We start from the raw sequence: 16633 nt of genomic DNA, 5'->3' as shown, positions 1-16633 counted from the left end.
ATTACAGTAAAATACATAAAACTAAAAGGGTGTGCTTTGGACTATTAAAGTTTCGATTTTAGTTAGCTGTATCTCATTATAATTTTTTTTTGTCAGTTAGGCTACTCTTGATCTCAAAGCGCCATATATAAATATAGCTAGTTTTATTAAAAAGTAACAACAAATTATTTAAAAAAATATAAACCACAATTTCATTAGCTCCATTTGTAGTTATGTACATATGTATGTACATATATAATTATGTAAATAACTATGCACAGATGTATGACATTGCAACCGTAATCAAGTGGAATTGTAATCATTTGATTTACTGAGACGGCCTTGAATTTTGAGTGAGTATTTTTGAAAGTTGCAAATATTCCAAGTTGCATTACTAATCAATATCAAAAAGTAACCAGGTGTGAAAAATCACTTATATAGTAGTATATAATTTAAATTATAGTCGGAATTTATGACCAATAAATGAAATGCCATTGGCAATGCTAACCACTTATCCAATGAATGAATTGCACAAAGAGTAGTTGTAGATAGGGTGGTCCTTAAAAGAGAAACATCATGGGGCACCTTTTTAATTTGTTCTACGTACCAAATAAAGATATCCATTAAATTTTCAAAATTTTAAAACGATTTTTAATTATTGCTACTAGGGTTTGAGAAAATTTTAAATAAAAAAATTGAATTTAGAAACTTATATGTACATACATATATAAATAAGTTTAAATAACAAAAAAACAAAAAAATTTCAAAACACACGAAACAATCAATATACTCGCGAAACAATGGGCCAAGTATAGTCAAGATGCGTTTTTAGTTTTTCGCTCTGACGTTAGGACTTTTTTTAAGGACTTTGAAATTTTAAAGATATGATTAATTAAAAGGACTTTAAAATTTTGAAATTTTTTGAAAAACAATAAAGTTTTTGGTTTACAATGACGAAAAAGTATTGAAAATGCGCTTTTTAATTAATTTTATTTCATTAAGTTAATAAAGTGAGTAGAACGAAACTCGAGAATGTGGTCGTGTGTATATTACTCCTGAACATATAATTTTTCAAAAATAAGTGTAGCAAATTTTCTTAATATTCAAGGATAAAATTCTAAAAGGAAATTTTCCATACCCATTCATTCGTCTTTATGTACCGAAAAATTTAATATTTTTTAATTCTACAGGAGTTTCTCTTTTGTTTGATACTCACATTGTTATTCTGCATTGCACTCACATTTTTTAATAATTTCTTGAATTAATCATATTTTTAAAACTTGAAAAAATCCTGACCTCAGAGTGAAAAATTGAAATTGCGGTTTTACTATATTTTGCCCATGGTTTCGGGAATATATAAATTTTTTTTTTTGTGTGTAAAATTTACTGTCGCACGAAGTAACATGTAAAATTTATCAGATTTCAAGTAAAAATTTGTCCATTTTTTGCGTTGTAAAAAGAAAATGTTAATTTTTCAAACACTCGAAACGACCTCTAAACAATTGTTTTAAATTTTGGGGTTTTATTTAGAACGTAGAGCAAAGTAAAGGCATGTCTCATACAAAATTTAGATATTGATTTTTTTAGGACCACCCTGCTGTAGGTAAATACACAGCTACTTTTTTACAATTTGAAATGTGTATTGAAAATCTCGTGAGTCATAGTATGGACACGTATTCACTCAAAATCATTTTATTTTTGTGCAATCCCTTGGATGTGTGTATACATTCATAAATATGTATGTATGTGCGTATCGAGTCTACATATATGTATGCACTAGGTTTGCTTATAAAACTTCGCTTACACCCTTTCACCCTGCGCAAAGTTGTCGGCAAGTATTGTTTTCTAATTTTATTATTTTTCTCCCTTTTTCTTCTCACCCGCAGCGATCCACCAATTTTGCAAGCCCACAACAATACCGACATCATACTGCGTCTACCCATGGGCAAGAGGATTAAGGATATACGGTGGCTGTCCGTGTGGTGCAGACGTTTTACGGTAAGAAGCTTTGCTTTGATTTCCTTTGATTCTATTTATTTTTTTTTTTTATTGCGGTTACATATTTATTAGAAATTCTCCTAATTGTGGTTGAACCTTTTATCTGACTTTTGTCAACTCGTAAATTTGGTTACATAAAACTTTTGCAGCGTACGGAAGATGCTATAATTAATTTTTTAATTAAGAAAAAATGTAAAATAAAAAGTTTAATTTGGGGAAACGTAACACTGTGCAAAACAGTGAAATTTAAATTTCTGCTGTAGTGAAGTATTCGGGTGGAATCCTGGATTGTAAACTTTTTCAGAAGTCTCACGTTGAACAAAATACCTCTAAAGCTTTAAAAGAGTTCTGGCAATAACAAACATAGCTTTGGAAAAAAATATGAAGCCCTTTAAACCTTTATGATAAGACGCATTATAAGCTATGCATTTATAATTTAATAGCGTGGTAAATCGGCTCGTCAAACTTCAAAGAATGATCACCGTTTGCGGCTGTCAGTTAAAATGACCAACTCACTTAGACCTTGCATGTCCTTTATGATACCGCTGTGAAACATGGGAACCTCTGTGAATATTCTCCATAGAACCATGCTGAAGCTCTTATGAAGCGTAGGATTGGTTCGCCGGATAGTTCAGTAAGAGAGCTAAAAAGTGCCTAGCTAAAAAGCCCGCTCTGCTCTTAGCTAAACCGGGGTAGCTCCAGAAGAAGTGCTCAACTGTTTCTTCTTCTTCCTCATCTTTGCAACTTCTGAAATATTCATGGGAGAATATTCGTAATCTCGTAGCGTGCCTACCAATGACCGGTTAGACAAGCCCTGACCATCGAAATGTCCTGTCGTGAGAGGCTGAGCAAGTTCCGTTTTTTTCTTATCAATTTGCGGTCATAGTAGTCTACTTGTTATACAAGTGCCCTCATTTCACCATGACAAATTCGCCTCTGGAATTCATCTAATCCTTAACTTGCAGCACTGGTATCTTTACTGGCTACCTGATCGGTCCTGCAATATCCTTCAATAAGAAGGATTTGTCTACAACAAATCTTGGAAGAGGTCCGTCAAGGGAGAATCCACAGGCATCAGCCCAAAGTAAAAGTTCCATTTAAGATTACGTGTTTACTAACAAATCGGTATTTGCTTAGGAACGAGTAAAAAATCCATATCCGTGTTTAAAGTGCAAAACCGCGTATCAACGAAATGCAAAACCGCGTATGTGAAGTTGTAGAAATTATTTTCTAGAGGGTAAAAACACTCATATTTCAAAATGGTTCTCTTTTTTATAAAGCAATCGCATATCTGCCTAGTATATTGCAGGACGAATGGATAAGGATTGAGCCAAGAGCTTGTGTGAGCAAATCCAATTTTTGGCAGCCAATGTCAGTTACGCGGTTTTGTACTTTAAACGACGATATGTAGGTATCGTTGCACATGCACATAGGTACATTAGACTGCATCACTACTCATACTAAAAAAAAACAGTTCTGTGTTTCCATTGGAATAATAAAATCTATTATATTCTAAGACGTCCCAAAATGGAGTCTTTTATGAACAAAAATAGTTTCTTAAAGATGTTTTTTGAAAAAATCCCCTCAAAGGACAAAACGGTTAAAGCTGAAAAATTTGCATTAAAATATTAAAAAAAAAAAAAAAATTTTTTTAATTTTAAACGGAATCGTAATAATGAGATTTTCGATGCTGTTTTTTTTAACTTTTTTCAAACATTGGTATAAGAGAAACTTGAATAACTGAACCTAAACTCTTGCGATTTAGACTTGTGAGTTATCATTGGAAAGGTATTTTCTCACCCTTTTTATTTTTTTTTTGCTAACAAACTCATTCAAAGGATGAAAGTGAAAGGTAGGATGAACGAACATCATTCAAAGTTGAATTATTTAAGATATGTTGGTATTTGAAAAAAAAAAAAACTGGGACGCGATTGACTTTTGTTGCAAATAAATAAAAATAGTGGGAAAACAACTTTCTACAGAAATCCCATAAGTCTAAATCAGAATAGTTTTGGCGCCGTTACTCAAGTTTTCCGTAAATCAATCTTTGAAAAATATTAAAAAACAGCATCAAAAATTTCATTATTACGATTCCGTTGAAAAGACTTTTAAATATTTGTATGCAGATTTGTTAAGCTTAATCTGTTTTGTCATCTGGGGGGACTTTTTTCAAAACAGTTCTTTAAGAAACTATTTTAATTCATAAAAAACTCCATTTTTGGAGATATTTTCAAATCGGTCCACCTCATGTCTTAAAATATAATAAATATTGTAATCTCGGCGAAAAAACCGCAACTTTTTTTGGGTGATGCAGTCTAATGTGCATATATGTATGTATGTATGTATGTCCGTAAGCACGCTGATTCATGTCAAATCTTTACCCTGAACCAGGTTCAAAGTCATATTGGCACACTAATCGATTGTGTCAATATTTGTTAGCAATCACAATCCAGTTTCCTGCAGCGCCATTACTATACATTTCGGTAGATATGCTCATATGTACATATGTACATTCCAGCACATATCCACACTACAACAATTGCAAACATCAAATCACATAACAGCAGTAAAAGCAAAAGCGAAATTCTAAAATCCAATCAATGTGAATTTCATTGCGGGCCGATTTATGAGACAGGTGTGCAAAATGATTCGTGTTAAATAGCTGAACACAAAGCCATGAAAAATTCAATTGGCGCAGTTTTGACACGTTCACACTTGTTTATACAAATGTATATATGTACATACATATATGTACTGATATAAGCTGACTGCGAATTGTGGTTCATCTTTGCGCCGGCGAAAAATATCAATGCCATGTAAGTTATGACCCTACAACAATCTTATAGGCATGCACTCATAACTACTTACACTCGCAAACAAGCGTACATATTTACATACATACATACGTATCTAGGAAACAAGAGTATTTTGCAGACACTCGACACAACTGGCTTTGGCGCCTGGAAATATGCTACAATGACGGCAAAAAAAAACCAAATAAATAGTGAAGCAGCAGCAATGTCTGTGCCGGCTAAAGCAAGAATAGCGAATCTTTTGTTTTCGGGGTTAATAATTGAGCCGCGCCCATTTTTTCGTTTGAAATTTGCCCTTTCAAACATAAATACATACCCCACCGTGGCGTATACATGTCCCTTCCTTCAATGCATGTATGTATGCAGATATGTGTTTTGTGTGTGTTTGTTTAATTTTCATAAATGATTTATGTAGATAATTTTGTTTTATTCCATTTTCGTGTAAAAATGAAGACATAAAACATTCTTTTATTGTTAATGTGTGGGATAAAGAAAGCATGAAGCAACGCAAGAAACCAAAACAAGAAACGGAAGTTGCTGCTATGTATTTTGCTGCGATGGTCGCTCACAAAGGAGGCGGGCGAGGCAATTTCGCTGACTTAGAGAATAAAAGATGGCGTCGTGGTTAAATAAATTACAGCAGACATGTTTGATTAACTCAAGTGTGTACATACAAGGGGTGGGGGGGCGGGGGGGGCCGTACGTATGTATGTATGTACACGTGTATGTATGTGTGTGGGAGCGTACTCGGAAATGGGGAGCAATGTACATATGTATTTGCTTAGGTGCATACATACATACATATGTATGTATTAGCGTGGGCCGAAAATCCGCTATTTTACAATTTTGATTGGTAATAGCAAAAATATGGTGCATTATGCTCTAAAAAAATCTGTGTGAAAGATTAAAATGTTTGGTCAATATCTTCGGCTCGCCCAAGTCCATCAAATTTCAATGTGCTCAAAAAATTTAAATTAATAAATACATAAATTAATTAATATTTTTTTTTTTTTTACTGAAATTCCAATTATCGTCTAAAGTATTAGTCCTACATAATTTGGTATATGGACCTTTTTTGCAGAGAATCGTAGTAAGCTAAGAAAACCTTTTTTTTAGCACCTGAACTTTGATGGACTTGGGCGAGCCCATAATTTTTTGACCATAATTTTTAATCTAGCGCACAGTTTTTTTTTTTAAACATAATGAGCCGTATTTTTGCTATTACCAATCAAAATTCCAAAAAGCGGTCTACTCTAATATGGACGTATATCTGGATGTGGTTACCCAAACATCATAGTTGTACACATACATATGTATGTACAATATGCATATTTACAGTGTTGCCAAGTTTTGAGTTTGAAAAAGCACTAAAACCCAAGAAAAATCTCGTTTTTTCTCGAAAAAAGCACCAAATTTTTATTGGAGTATTTAATAGACTTTACATGCATACATTTTTTTCGTAGGGATGCCGAAATAAATTAATAAAAATCAATGTTTCTTTTTCGACGGTCGATTTTTTTCTGTTTTCCATAAATTCAAATATTTTCGTCGACAATATTCTTGTTCTTATTTTCTAATTTGCAGCTGTAACCGGCGTTGCCGCTTCGCGTAGATTCAAGAAAAATTTATAATATTTTTTCCTAACTATTTATATGTTAAATTTTCCTTCCTTTTACATAATTTTTTATACAATTCCTGTCAAACGAAAGCAAAAACAAAAAAGTGAAATTTCATGAACTAACAGGAATAGTCTGCAAATCGTACGTTTTCAAATCGGTGTGATTTACAAAATCTATTTCGAAGGATTAATAACAAAGAGGCAAAAATTTGGCACGTACGATTTGCAGAACATGCCTGTAAGTGCGTTAATTGAAATCTACACTGCAGTCTCTTAGGATCTCGTGAACTAAAGGAACATAAAGAACTTTTCTTTCCGACTGCTCGACATCTGAAACATAAAGAAAAAAAATTTGATTTCCTTTTGTAATGCGCCTTAATTGAGCGCATAGTGGGAAACATTTTTTGTGTGTCAAAAATTTGTTGGCAAACATGTGTTCGCTTACGATTGTTCTTGTGCCATGACTATGTTTCCATTTTTCGAAAGTTGCTAAAATATTTACGATTGCTATTAATTTAGCTTCGATTTTCTTAAGACTTACAGATTTGGTGTCTTTAAACTAAAAAAAAAGCACCAACAAACGCACCAAGCACCAAACTCAAAAAAGCGCTAAATTTAGAGACAGAAGCACCAAGTTGGCAACAGTGCATATTTATGCACCTAAACACATACATTCCTACATAGTACATATGTACGTACATAACCTGCGCAGTCTGCGCGTTCGCGTTCTCAGAGTGGATATGAATGATGCGCTATATGTACATACATACATACATGTATATCCAGGGGAGATACTTTTTTACCTATGTACATATGTGGTGAGTTCAATAAATGTATCTACTCCAGTATTACTGTTTTTGTACTTTGGTAGTAGTTTAAACTGAATTTTGGCATACTCTGGCCACATCTAGAAATGAGAAAACTTCCATGTCGGGAATTTTGTATTCGTAGTCTGTAAAAACTTAGGGATGCTTTTCTCGAGTTATTATATATACGTAAAATAAAATTGTAACAGGCCGATATCTGTACATTATAGACTTTAAAGAAGAATTAATATGGGGGGGAGGTCTCTATTAGAGCAACAGATGCCAAATTAACACTTTTTAGAATTTGGAATCATGGAATTGAATGCAGTTTTCATCTATGTATTGCTAGAGGTCAAACTTAAAATATAGAAAGAAGAAAAATACAGAGTTGCCACCTGTTTGAAAATGCACTTTAATTAAATTGATGAGATAAAATACATATTTCAATATGACTGTCAAAAGAAACAGGTTTAAGAAATTCTTACAGCCAAAAATAACATTATTGAAGGTCGCCACCTGTTTGAAAATGGTAATTTAATATAATTGATAAGATAAATCTAATAGTGGAATATGGGTATCAAACTTAAGAGGTTTTGGGAAAGTTTACTACCGAAAGAAAATATTTTTGAGGAGGGCTGCCACCTGATCAATTAATCTGATAAAATTAATCAAAAAAGTATGTATGTATTACAATACACGCCTTGAAGCACGCCGGGTATTTATTAGTTTTTATAATAAAATTTAATATTTAAAACACATGTTCATTTGTGCTTCTGGTCACCTAAGTACATGTACATATATGTATGTACATAAATAAGTATTTTCTCCTTGGCTTCCCTTGGACTACCACAATTGAAAATGTGCTTCTATTTTCACTACAGCTGGAGAATATGGGGAAATGGAGTTGCCTATGTACATACATACGCACATATGTGTGTATATACATAAATACGTATGCGCGCGCATATTTACCCGCATTCGACTCTGTGTATTGGAGTTGCTTTTTATTTTACTAATACCTATTTTAAGGTACATATCATTAAAATGTAGTATATGTATAAGTATATATAATGTAATTTTTATGTATATACATACATATGTAACTTTATACTATGCAAAGCTCCCTATGTACATATACATACATACATACGCCTTTTTTGTGTTAGCGCAGTGGGTGTGAGTATATAAAACAAATGAGAATTTTCGGCAATTATTTCGTTTGCCAGTACGGAAATACGTATGTATGTAAATATGTACAGAAATGATATATGTATGTATGTAATTATTTTACTAAAAATTTGCATTTTTATATCTTCGGAGCCTTACGTCCATTTTGTTTTAGTTTTATTATTTTTTCTGCCGTACTGGCCAAGCATGGCTTTAATAAATTGAAAAAAAAATGGAGGATATTTAGTCGTGTTTATAAGTATGCACAAATGTATGCAGACATTGCAACAGCTTATATCCTTTGCATCGAAATGCATGCATTTATTTTTATTACTTGCGAGAGTACTAATAACAACAACCAATCATAATTCGTTTACGAGTATATCAAAATGCAAAGTATCGAATGGAGTTAAAAATTAAATTAATTAAATTAAATTAAATTTTTCGCCACAAATATTTAAATTAAATTTTATTTTAAATAGTTTAATACACTGTGAAATTGCCCATATCTGGTTGATGTATTTTCCACCAAAAACTGTGAAAGGCTTTGTCCTGCTTGGTTTATTATTCGTTAAAATTCATTTAAGCACACTATAAGAGTTCTTATTTTGGCAAGCGCAAGTATTAGGGAAGATATATCACTTGCTCTCAAAAAGTGCTTTTTTCGAAAAAATGTCTATGTAAGCAAAATTATGGCGTGTTCTATTAGAAAAAGATGGTTAAAGAATACTAAAAGCCAAGATTTCGTTATCAAGAACCAGTGGCTCTGCTAGAAAAATTTTGTTCGAAGGCACACTAAAACATTTCTTTCTAGCAATGATTGCAACTGGCACTACCTTTTTAGATAATTGTGTAATGAGTGCATACATTGTGATTTAAAAGCCTATTTAAATTGTTGGTTTTGTGTTTGAATTGAATTCTTTTATTCTCCCCGTCTTAGTCTGTTGTGACTGGTGGGTGGCCGCTTTTTAAGACTGGCCTGAGGAACAAAATACTTTGATTTACCAGTTATCGCACAGACTTTACGTGCCCAAAAGGTAGTTGTCTTAACTGTATTGTTAACATTAGCCTCAGTGCCGATTCCTCCGCAAAAATCTTTGCAACTAGGTCCTTACAATACAGGTTAAGAATTTTATGTAGTGCTGTCGCCGGCAGGCATACATAGAGTCACTCACAAAAGAATTTTACATTGATTTTTTACGATATTGTAAATGATTTTAATGGTGAATTTTTTCGGTTTTTTTTTCATAAGTACGGTGGTGAAATGTAAAAATTTTTCTTGTTAAAAAAATGTTTATTATATTTTTTTTATGAAAATATAACTTACCATCTAAAACACACCATGTGAATCAAAATTTCAAACGACGACGAATTTTAACAAATGTTCATAAAAATTTTTAAATTTGTAATCAAAATTTCTAAAATTTTTTAAGTATGCAGTTGTGTCGCCCATTAAATTTTAGTAAGACTAAATGCAAAAAAGTAGCTAAGACTTACCGTTGATTTTGACAACTTTTTCTTCGTGCATTTTCTTCCGACTAAAATATACTCGACAATTTTTGTTCCACAAAAAAAAATCACGAAAATCAACGGTAAGTCCCAGCAACATCAAGCAAATAATGCTAAAATGTCTCTGCCCTCTTTATATTTTCGCCACTGTATACATATAGGCCATTTTACAGGAAAAAAATCATGTAAAATGAAATTTCAAATTTTTGACATGAAGACAAGGGATATGAATTTTTATATTTTTTTATAAACTTTTTTTCCTATTTGCTGGTGGGCACATCTTATATCTAAAATTGACTCTACTACTATTTTTCTACGACCCATTGTTCACGCAATTCCATCAAATAATGAAATTTGCCTGTTTATTAAATTTTCTGGTTGCTGCAGAAATAATTTTTATTCTTTGATATTTTTTTGATAATCAGCAAAAAAAATTGTTGTTGACATATTTTTTCTGATAATTAAGAAAAGTCAAAAATGAAGATATATAGATGAAAAAGAGTTTGCTAGCTTGAAGGGTTGCCAGAGCTTATGTGTAAAGTTCAGATTGGCCACATGTGTATGTATAAGGTCTTCTAAAAATAAAATTTAAATAAATAAACAAAAATTAACATGTGAACTCTCACTGTCCAATAACATGGTCCACTGTATGGACCAGCCTATACATACATACGTATGTATGGTAGGATTAACTGTGACTGAATCCAGTCCCTCCGTTAATGCTACCCTGGCGATGTTATTGAAAATATTGAATATTCGGCGTTAGTTTTGCAAAAATCAATTATGGAAGAAAATAATTTAAATATTATGTAGAGTTATTCCCTACTTCTTACCTATTTACCTATTTATATTATTGACATAAATTTGTTTAACGAAAACTATAACTCTTCCACAATTTCGTCTCCTAATACCTTAACTCATCGATATTTTATGTCTTTCACAACAGGTTGATTTCGGTGAAGTTTTCATCCCACCTAATCTCGATGTTCCAAAGCCACGCGTCCTACCGGAGTTCAAGCGTCTGGCGCATGGCCTACGTTCAAGCAACATAAGTGTCTTGGATGCCAAAACTTTCTACATACCAAATTTGCACTACGATGGCGCTGGTCCAGATGCCTACTTCTGGGTTGGCAACGGTAGCGAGCCCAACATAATGGGCGTGAAGGTGAGTTTTTTTTCATAAATAAATAAATACATACATACTATTAAGGACTTAAGGATTTAAAAAGAGAATTGCTCATTAAATTCATCATTCCGAATCGCTACAGGTGCCCAATGAAGTGGGCTCACTCGAGCCTTTGCGTGGCTATCAGGGCGAAGATATTGAAATCCAGCTGCCCGGTTCGTTAACCGTTTACGATATCGATTGGCTGTCGGTTTGGTGTGTGGAGTATAGACATAACTTTGGACATGTTTTTATACCCAAAGATTTGGATGTGCCGCCAGCGTTGGGACAAACTAAGATAACGGTAAATTATATGTTTGATGCAGCAATTACAGTGATTCGGTAATATTTTAAGCACTTTTTGGTTGATGTTCCTCTTTCGTTTTTATGTACATATGTAGTTACATACAGACATTTAGTTGACCCCTCCGAATCTCGTTCTGTAAATTCATTTTGCATTCATTTTATCGTAAGCATTTTACGCGCGCACTTTGTAACCAAATAATCGCCATACAAAAATCGCATTAAACATTATATTCTTATCTTTCGTATGCATTAGCCTCCATGGTGGTATACACCTGTAAGTATTAGTTTAGACTACCAAAGCGTTTCGTAGTTCATTCATACGACCTGTACATACAACATATGTAAATATTTACTTACATTTTTAATCGATCTGATTATTTAACAACCTTTTCCCTCGACTTTACTCTTCTAGACCACCACAACGCCCCGCCCTGTCTACGCCAACTGTCGTGAAATCATACCCAACAAGTTGCAAGTCAAATGGGAGATACAAGGTGAATACATACAAATTGAGCTTTTCGGTCGCATCGGCGAGGATCAGTATATGGCTTTTGGTCTGTCGGGCGCTAATGGGCGCGCTCAGATGTCGCAATCCGATGTGGTTGTGGCCTTCTACGATACCACCGCACGCGTTTTCCGCGCCGAAGACTACTTCATCTCCGACCTATCGCAATGCGATGGCCAACATGGCGCCTGTCCAGACGAACGCATCGGTGGACGCAATGACGTTGTTGTTCGTGCGTAAACTTCAAATGTTTTTCTACATAGAATTGTGTGAGTAAGGTTGTTTATACTTTTTTCCAGTGAGCGGCGATCGAAAGAATGGTGTGACGAGCATACGGTATAAACGTCTCATACAAACCAATGAACCAATTTATGATTTCGCTATACCAATCGATCGCGAAGTATCTGTAATTGCTGCGATCGGACCGCTGAACAGTCGCAAGGAGGCGAATGCACATTCGCACACCGGCACCGATCACACGGTCGAAGATGTGCGCATTAACTTCTCATCGCGGGTAAGCTAAAGAAGACTACTTCCAGAACGTTGTATAAAACGTGGTTTATGATTTTTTTTGTTCTCCCTCAAGAATGACCATTCCTGCAAGAATTCACTGTACAGCCTCAAAGATGAGAGTGGTCCCACGCCATGGCCTACTCGCAAAATTGATAATGCGACTGTGTTCACAGCACGTATTGGCCCTACAGGTGGCAAGCGTGGCTATACACCAATCACCGGCATACCGTCGTGGGGTATTTCTTGGTACTTGAACGACCAGCTGATACCAGAGATAACGGTGCAGCGTGGCAAAACTTATGAGTTCCATGTCGAAGGCGGTGATAATCCCGCGCAACCAGCTAGGTAAAAAAAAAATGCGAACGCTTGTTACAACCCAAATAGATATGCACTTTTTTAACTTCCTAATTCACAGATACCATCCATTCTATATTACGGACTCACCGGAAGGTGGTCTTGGACAAAAGACTGGCCTTGAATTAAGCAAACAAAAGACTTATGCCGGCGTGGAATTCGATGGGGATGGTAATCCAATACCAACTGCAGGTAAGTTAAATTTGAAAAAAAAAAACAAATGGGAAATCTCTAAAAGTAGAAGAAATCATTGTTTCTGTTTTCATAGTTGGCCGATACTGCGAATGGGTGCATCGCACCGTTGATCGTTCAGCCGAGATCGAAACCTTTGAGGAATATATGAAAACCGTGATGCTGGATTGTGATGAGGGCGAGCCGGGTTATTTGAATTGGACAGTACCATTGGATGCACCGGATCTGCTTTATTATCAGGTGAGACAGTGGAACAAATAAGTTGTAGGGAAATTGGTTGTTCCAGGGAGAGATTCTCGTTATCCTCTGTTTTTGCCGCAGCCATTTTGGTTTTTTTTTTTTTAAATAAATAAATTTTTGGTCGGGTTTAGAAAGGGAGGAATAATGCTCCATTGTTTAATCTGTTGGACAGAAATCTTAAGTTGGCAAATTCTGTTCAACCGAGCTGTGAGTTATAAAAGGGCCATTATATCTCTAACTTATCGGTTTTAGAGGTTGATTTGTTCTGCATTTCTTTATCAGCTTTGGTAGCGAGGCAAATGAAATAGCTAAAAGTGGCCTGCCCAATACATATATAATTTTGTTCACTGGTGGCGCTGCGAATCTGATATACATAGTCTCAATACTTTCCATTATTAATCAAAAAATAAAAAACAAAAAAAAAATAGAATCGCACGACTCTATGCCAAAGGTAGGCAAGCTTGAGGCTAATAAGAGCCGAATATATGAAGGTGTTCTAAATTTTAAACTTACTAAAACTATAGATCGAGTGTTATGTTTGGTGTTTGGTGTTCATTTCACCTTTTGGTATTTTTGTTCAATTTTTGGCTTTAAGCGAGCCACGCTAAAAGGGTGATGGCCTCAAGGCCTATTTTTATTGGTGAGACAAGTTAGAACAAAACGAGGCAATGCTGCCGATTCTTGATTCAAAACAAGTCTGTTTATTTCAGTGCACAAACACTGCTTTTATAGTAAATTTTACATTTCTCCTTAAATCTAAGACACTCCCACTTTTCAGTTACTTTCCAATATTTTCATATTGTGACCAATCATAATTTATTTTATTTTGTAGTCTTGTATTTTCTAAATGTTCTTGTAGTAATGTCTCATTGCTTTTCTTTTACTCTAATTCAATTTATATTGACTTCTCATCTATTGAGAAATATCAATTGTGAAACCAATCGTTTCACAGTTGCTCTACAGAGTTCATCGTCTTGAGAAAATACAACACTACAAATGTCTTCACAAAAAGTGACCCACATGTGCAAGCTGCAATTTGATCGTTTCTTCCAAGCAAGTGGCCGCTAACGCTTTGCTTGCATAATATTGCAGTCACATGTGTGTTTACATTACTGACCTTACTCACTAATTATTTGTAGACACACAACACGAGTTTTAAGTTTTCTTTTTATATCCCTTAAATAGTCATTATTTTTGATACTTTCGTGTTTTGATTCTTTAGGTCCATTCCTTATCTTTTCGAACTAAAATCGGAAAAGTGTCACAATGCAAGAGCGTAAGCAAAATGCGCTCACTAAAAGAGAATAACAGGAAAAAGTAAAGGAACGCATAAAACCAATTTTTAGTTAGAATGGCAACAACAAAAGTAACGTCAAATAAGAATAGAAATGTATGTACAAAACACAAGCACAAGCACAATAAACACTTAAAAATTCTTCTGACTAAATCTGACTACTTCGCACTGAAGAGAGTCACTCTCACTGTGTGTTGTTCTTTCATTTTTGCTGTCATTTTCGAGTTTAGGAACGCTTTTCGGACTAAATCTGATTACTTCGGACTTTTTCTGACTATTTATGGGAGATAAGGAACGCAACTTTTATATCCAAGATTTCTCGAAAAATATGTAGAGCCGTCTGATAAATTAAGTTTCGGATTACATTATATTTTGTTGTTGGAAACTAGCGAAGGGTGTGGCAGAAAATGAGACTCTTGCCATGAATACCCCATCCGCTTATGTTTAATTATTTAATTTTAAGAATTTTCAACTAAAGTACATTCTCTAACAAAACCCATATAAACCAAAGTTTAAAACTTTGTAAAAGACTACAAAAAATTCAAAAAATTTTACCTAAATTTCAAACTTGTTTCTCTATTTCTAGTGCTTCACACATCAAAATCTTGGCTGGAAGATACACGTCATCGATGCCAAGGACTCGTCGGCTGCGCTACTACAGCTGACCATCACAAATGCGATTGTGTACACAGTTTCAGCACTTGTTAGCCTGTTTGTGACGCAAAATGTTTTCAGTTTGTCGATAATTGCCTGATAGTCGGCAATATCGCGAAGCAGTTAGTAAATTTTTTTAAATGCGAAGTGAAAAATGTTCAAGAGACCAATCAAAGTGTGCCATATATGGATGGAGAAACATTGTAAATTAAGTAATCTTAAATTACGTTTTATTGTACGAGAACATATCCTCTTAATGAAGTAGAGCATATCCTGAATGAGCGCATATCAAGGCTATTAAAAGTATTTAAATATAGTTACAATGAACATATCATTTTCAAACTATCGAAAATGTGAAAAAGAAATTCAAGCTTAAAGAGCTATTATTATTATTGATTTTCGATCTCACCTATAGGTTCAAAAACGTGCGAGTACCTACGCCACTTACAACATTTCAAAGCGTCTCACTCAATCTACATACATATTTTGCGCGCATTTTGATAGTCCCAAAACGTTTTCGCTTCGAAAGTTTCAACAAACTGAAAGTTTTGCAAACCAAACAACCAGGCTAATATCATCTAAAAACATATCTTGACAATAATTTTAAGAAAAATGTAGTAAAACAAAAATACGAGAAATAACCAAAAAAAAAAAAACAAAAACAAAAACAAAACGGTTGATTTTGTGTGCATGATTAGTGAATCCTCAGCGAATGTGTACGACGTAGTGAGTGTACATACTTACACACAAGTATTGTACTTACATACACAAAAATGCGAAAAAAGTATTAAGGTAGGCCTCTATTGAACTTTGTACCGGTGCGTGGACGCTGATGATGGCACACTTAACTGGATAACTGGAAAAGTGTACGCTGCAAACTTTTTGTTTGTATTTTGTAAGGTAAAAAAAAAACACAACCAAATAAGCTAAACAACTTAAATACTTAAAATACTGACAATAAAATATGTAATAAATTTTTAATTTTTTTTTTCTTAAAGTTTTTACAACTTTTGGTCTCTGGGTTTTTCTTATAGTTGTAGTGTGGATATTTGTGTAAGCAAAGAATAAAGGAATACAAAAAAAAAATTGTAAATTGATGTATTCTATAGGATGAGAAATAATTTTTTATAATAATATTATGTATTGTACAATGGATTATATGAAATTTTTTAGCACTTAAGCTGACAATAAAATGTTGACACAAGACAATAATGAAGGAGTCTAGTTGCAAAAATTATCAACAAAGAAAAATTGCAAACGCAAATTGCAGAAGTGTAAAGAAAATTGTTCAATTAAAATCAAAACAAAACACAAAAACAAACAACAAAAACTAAACGTTAATGTGAGACAATAAAATCTACAACCAAAAAAACAATAATAAATATAAGAAAAAAAATTTAAAATGTAATATTTAAATTTACGTTAATTAATGTACTTTAACTTTAAATACAACCAAACATACATATTCATTAAACAAAGAAATTTTCAAGCTGCGCGAGTGGGTTTTAAAAACCTAAACA

General features: G+C 33.7%; 1 protein-coding gene across 2 annotated transcripts in view; it reads left to right on the top strand.

The window, feature by feature from the left end:
- LOC118736923 (protein Skeletor, isoforms B/C) overlaps positions 1-15845 on the top strand; it is an 85614-nt gene extending 69769 nt beyond the window's left edge. The window contains exons 4-13 of one of the 2 annotated variants that reach the window (XM_036467067.1): positions 1866-1977; positions 10837-11055; positions 11159-11359; positions 11615-11635; positions 11774-12098; positions 12166-12380; positions 12453-12724; positions 12795-12925; positions 13002-13165; positions 15046-15845. In XM_036467067.1, the coding sequence (XP_036322960.1) occupies positions 1866-1977; positions 10837-11055; positions 11159-11359; positions 11615-11635; positions 11774-12098; positions 12166-12380; positions 12453-12724; positions 12795-12925; positions 13002-13165; positions 15046-15213 (1828 nt within the window). In that variant the 3' untranslated portion in view covers positions 15214-15845. The remainder of the gene's footprint in view (positions 1-1865; positions 1978-10836; positions 11056-11158; positions 11360-11614; positions 11636-11773; positions 12099-12165; positions 12381-12452; positions 12725-12794; positions 12926-13001; positions 13166-15045) is intronic. The other variant, XM_036467068.1, reaches the window with a different exon arrangement.
- Positions 15846-16633: the final 788 nt, after the last annotated feature.

The sequence above is a fragment of the Rhagoletis pomonella genome, unplaced genomic scaffold (genome assembly GCF_013731165.1).
Source record: "Rhagoletis pomonella isolate Grant_MI unplaced genomic scaffold, Rhpom_1.0 Rhpom_scaffold_00004, whole genome shotgun sequence".
Taxonomy (NCBI): Eukaryota; Metazoa; Arthropoda; class Insecta; order Diptera; family Tephritidae; genus Rhagoletis; species Rhagoletis pomonella.
Note: the sequence above shows the minus strand (reverse complement) of the source record. Positions and strands in the feature narration are given on the sequence as shown.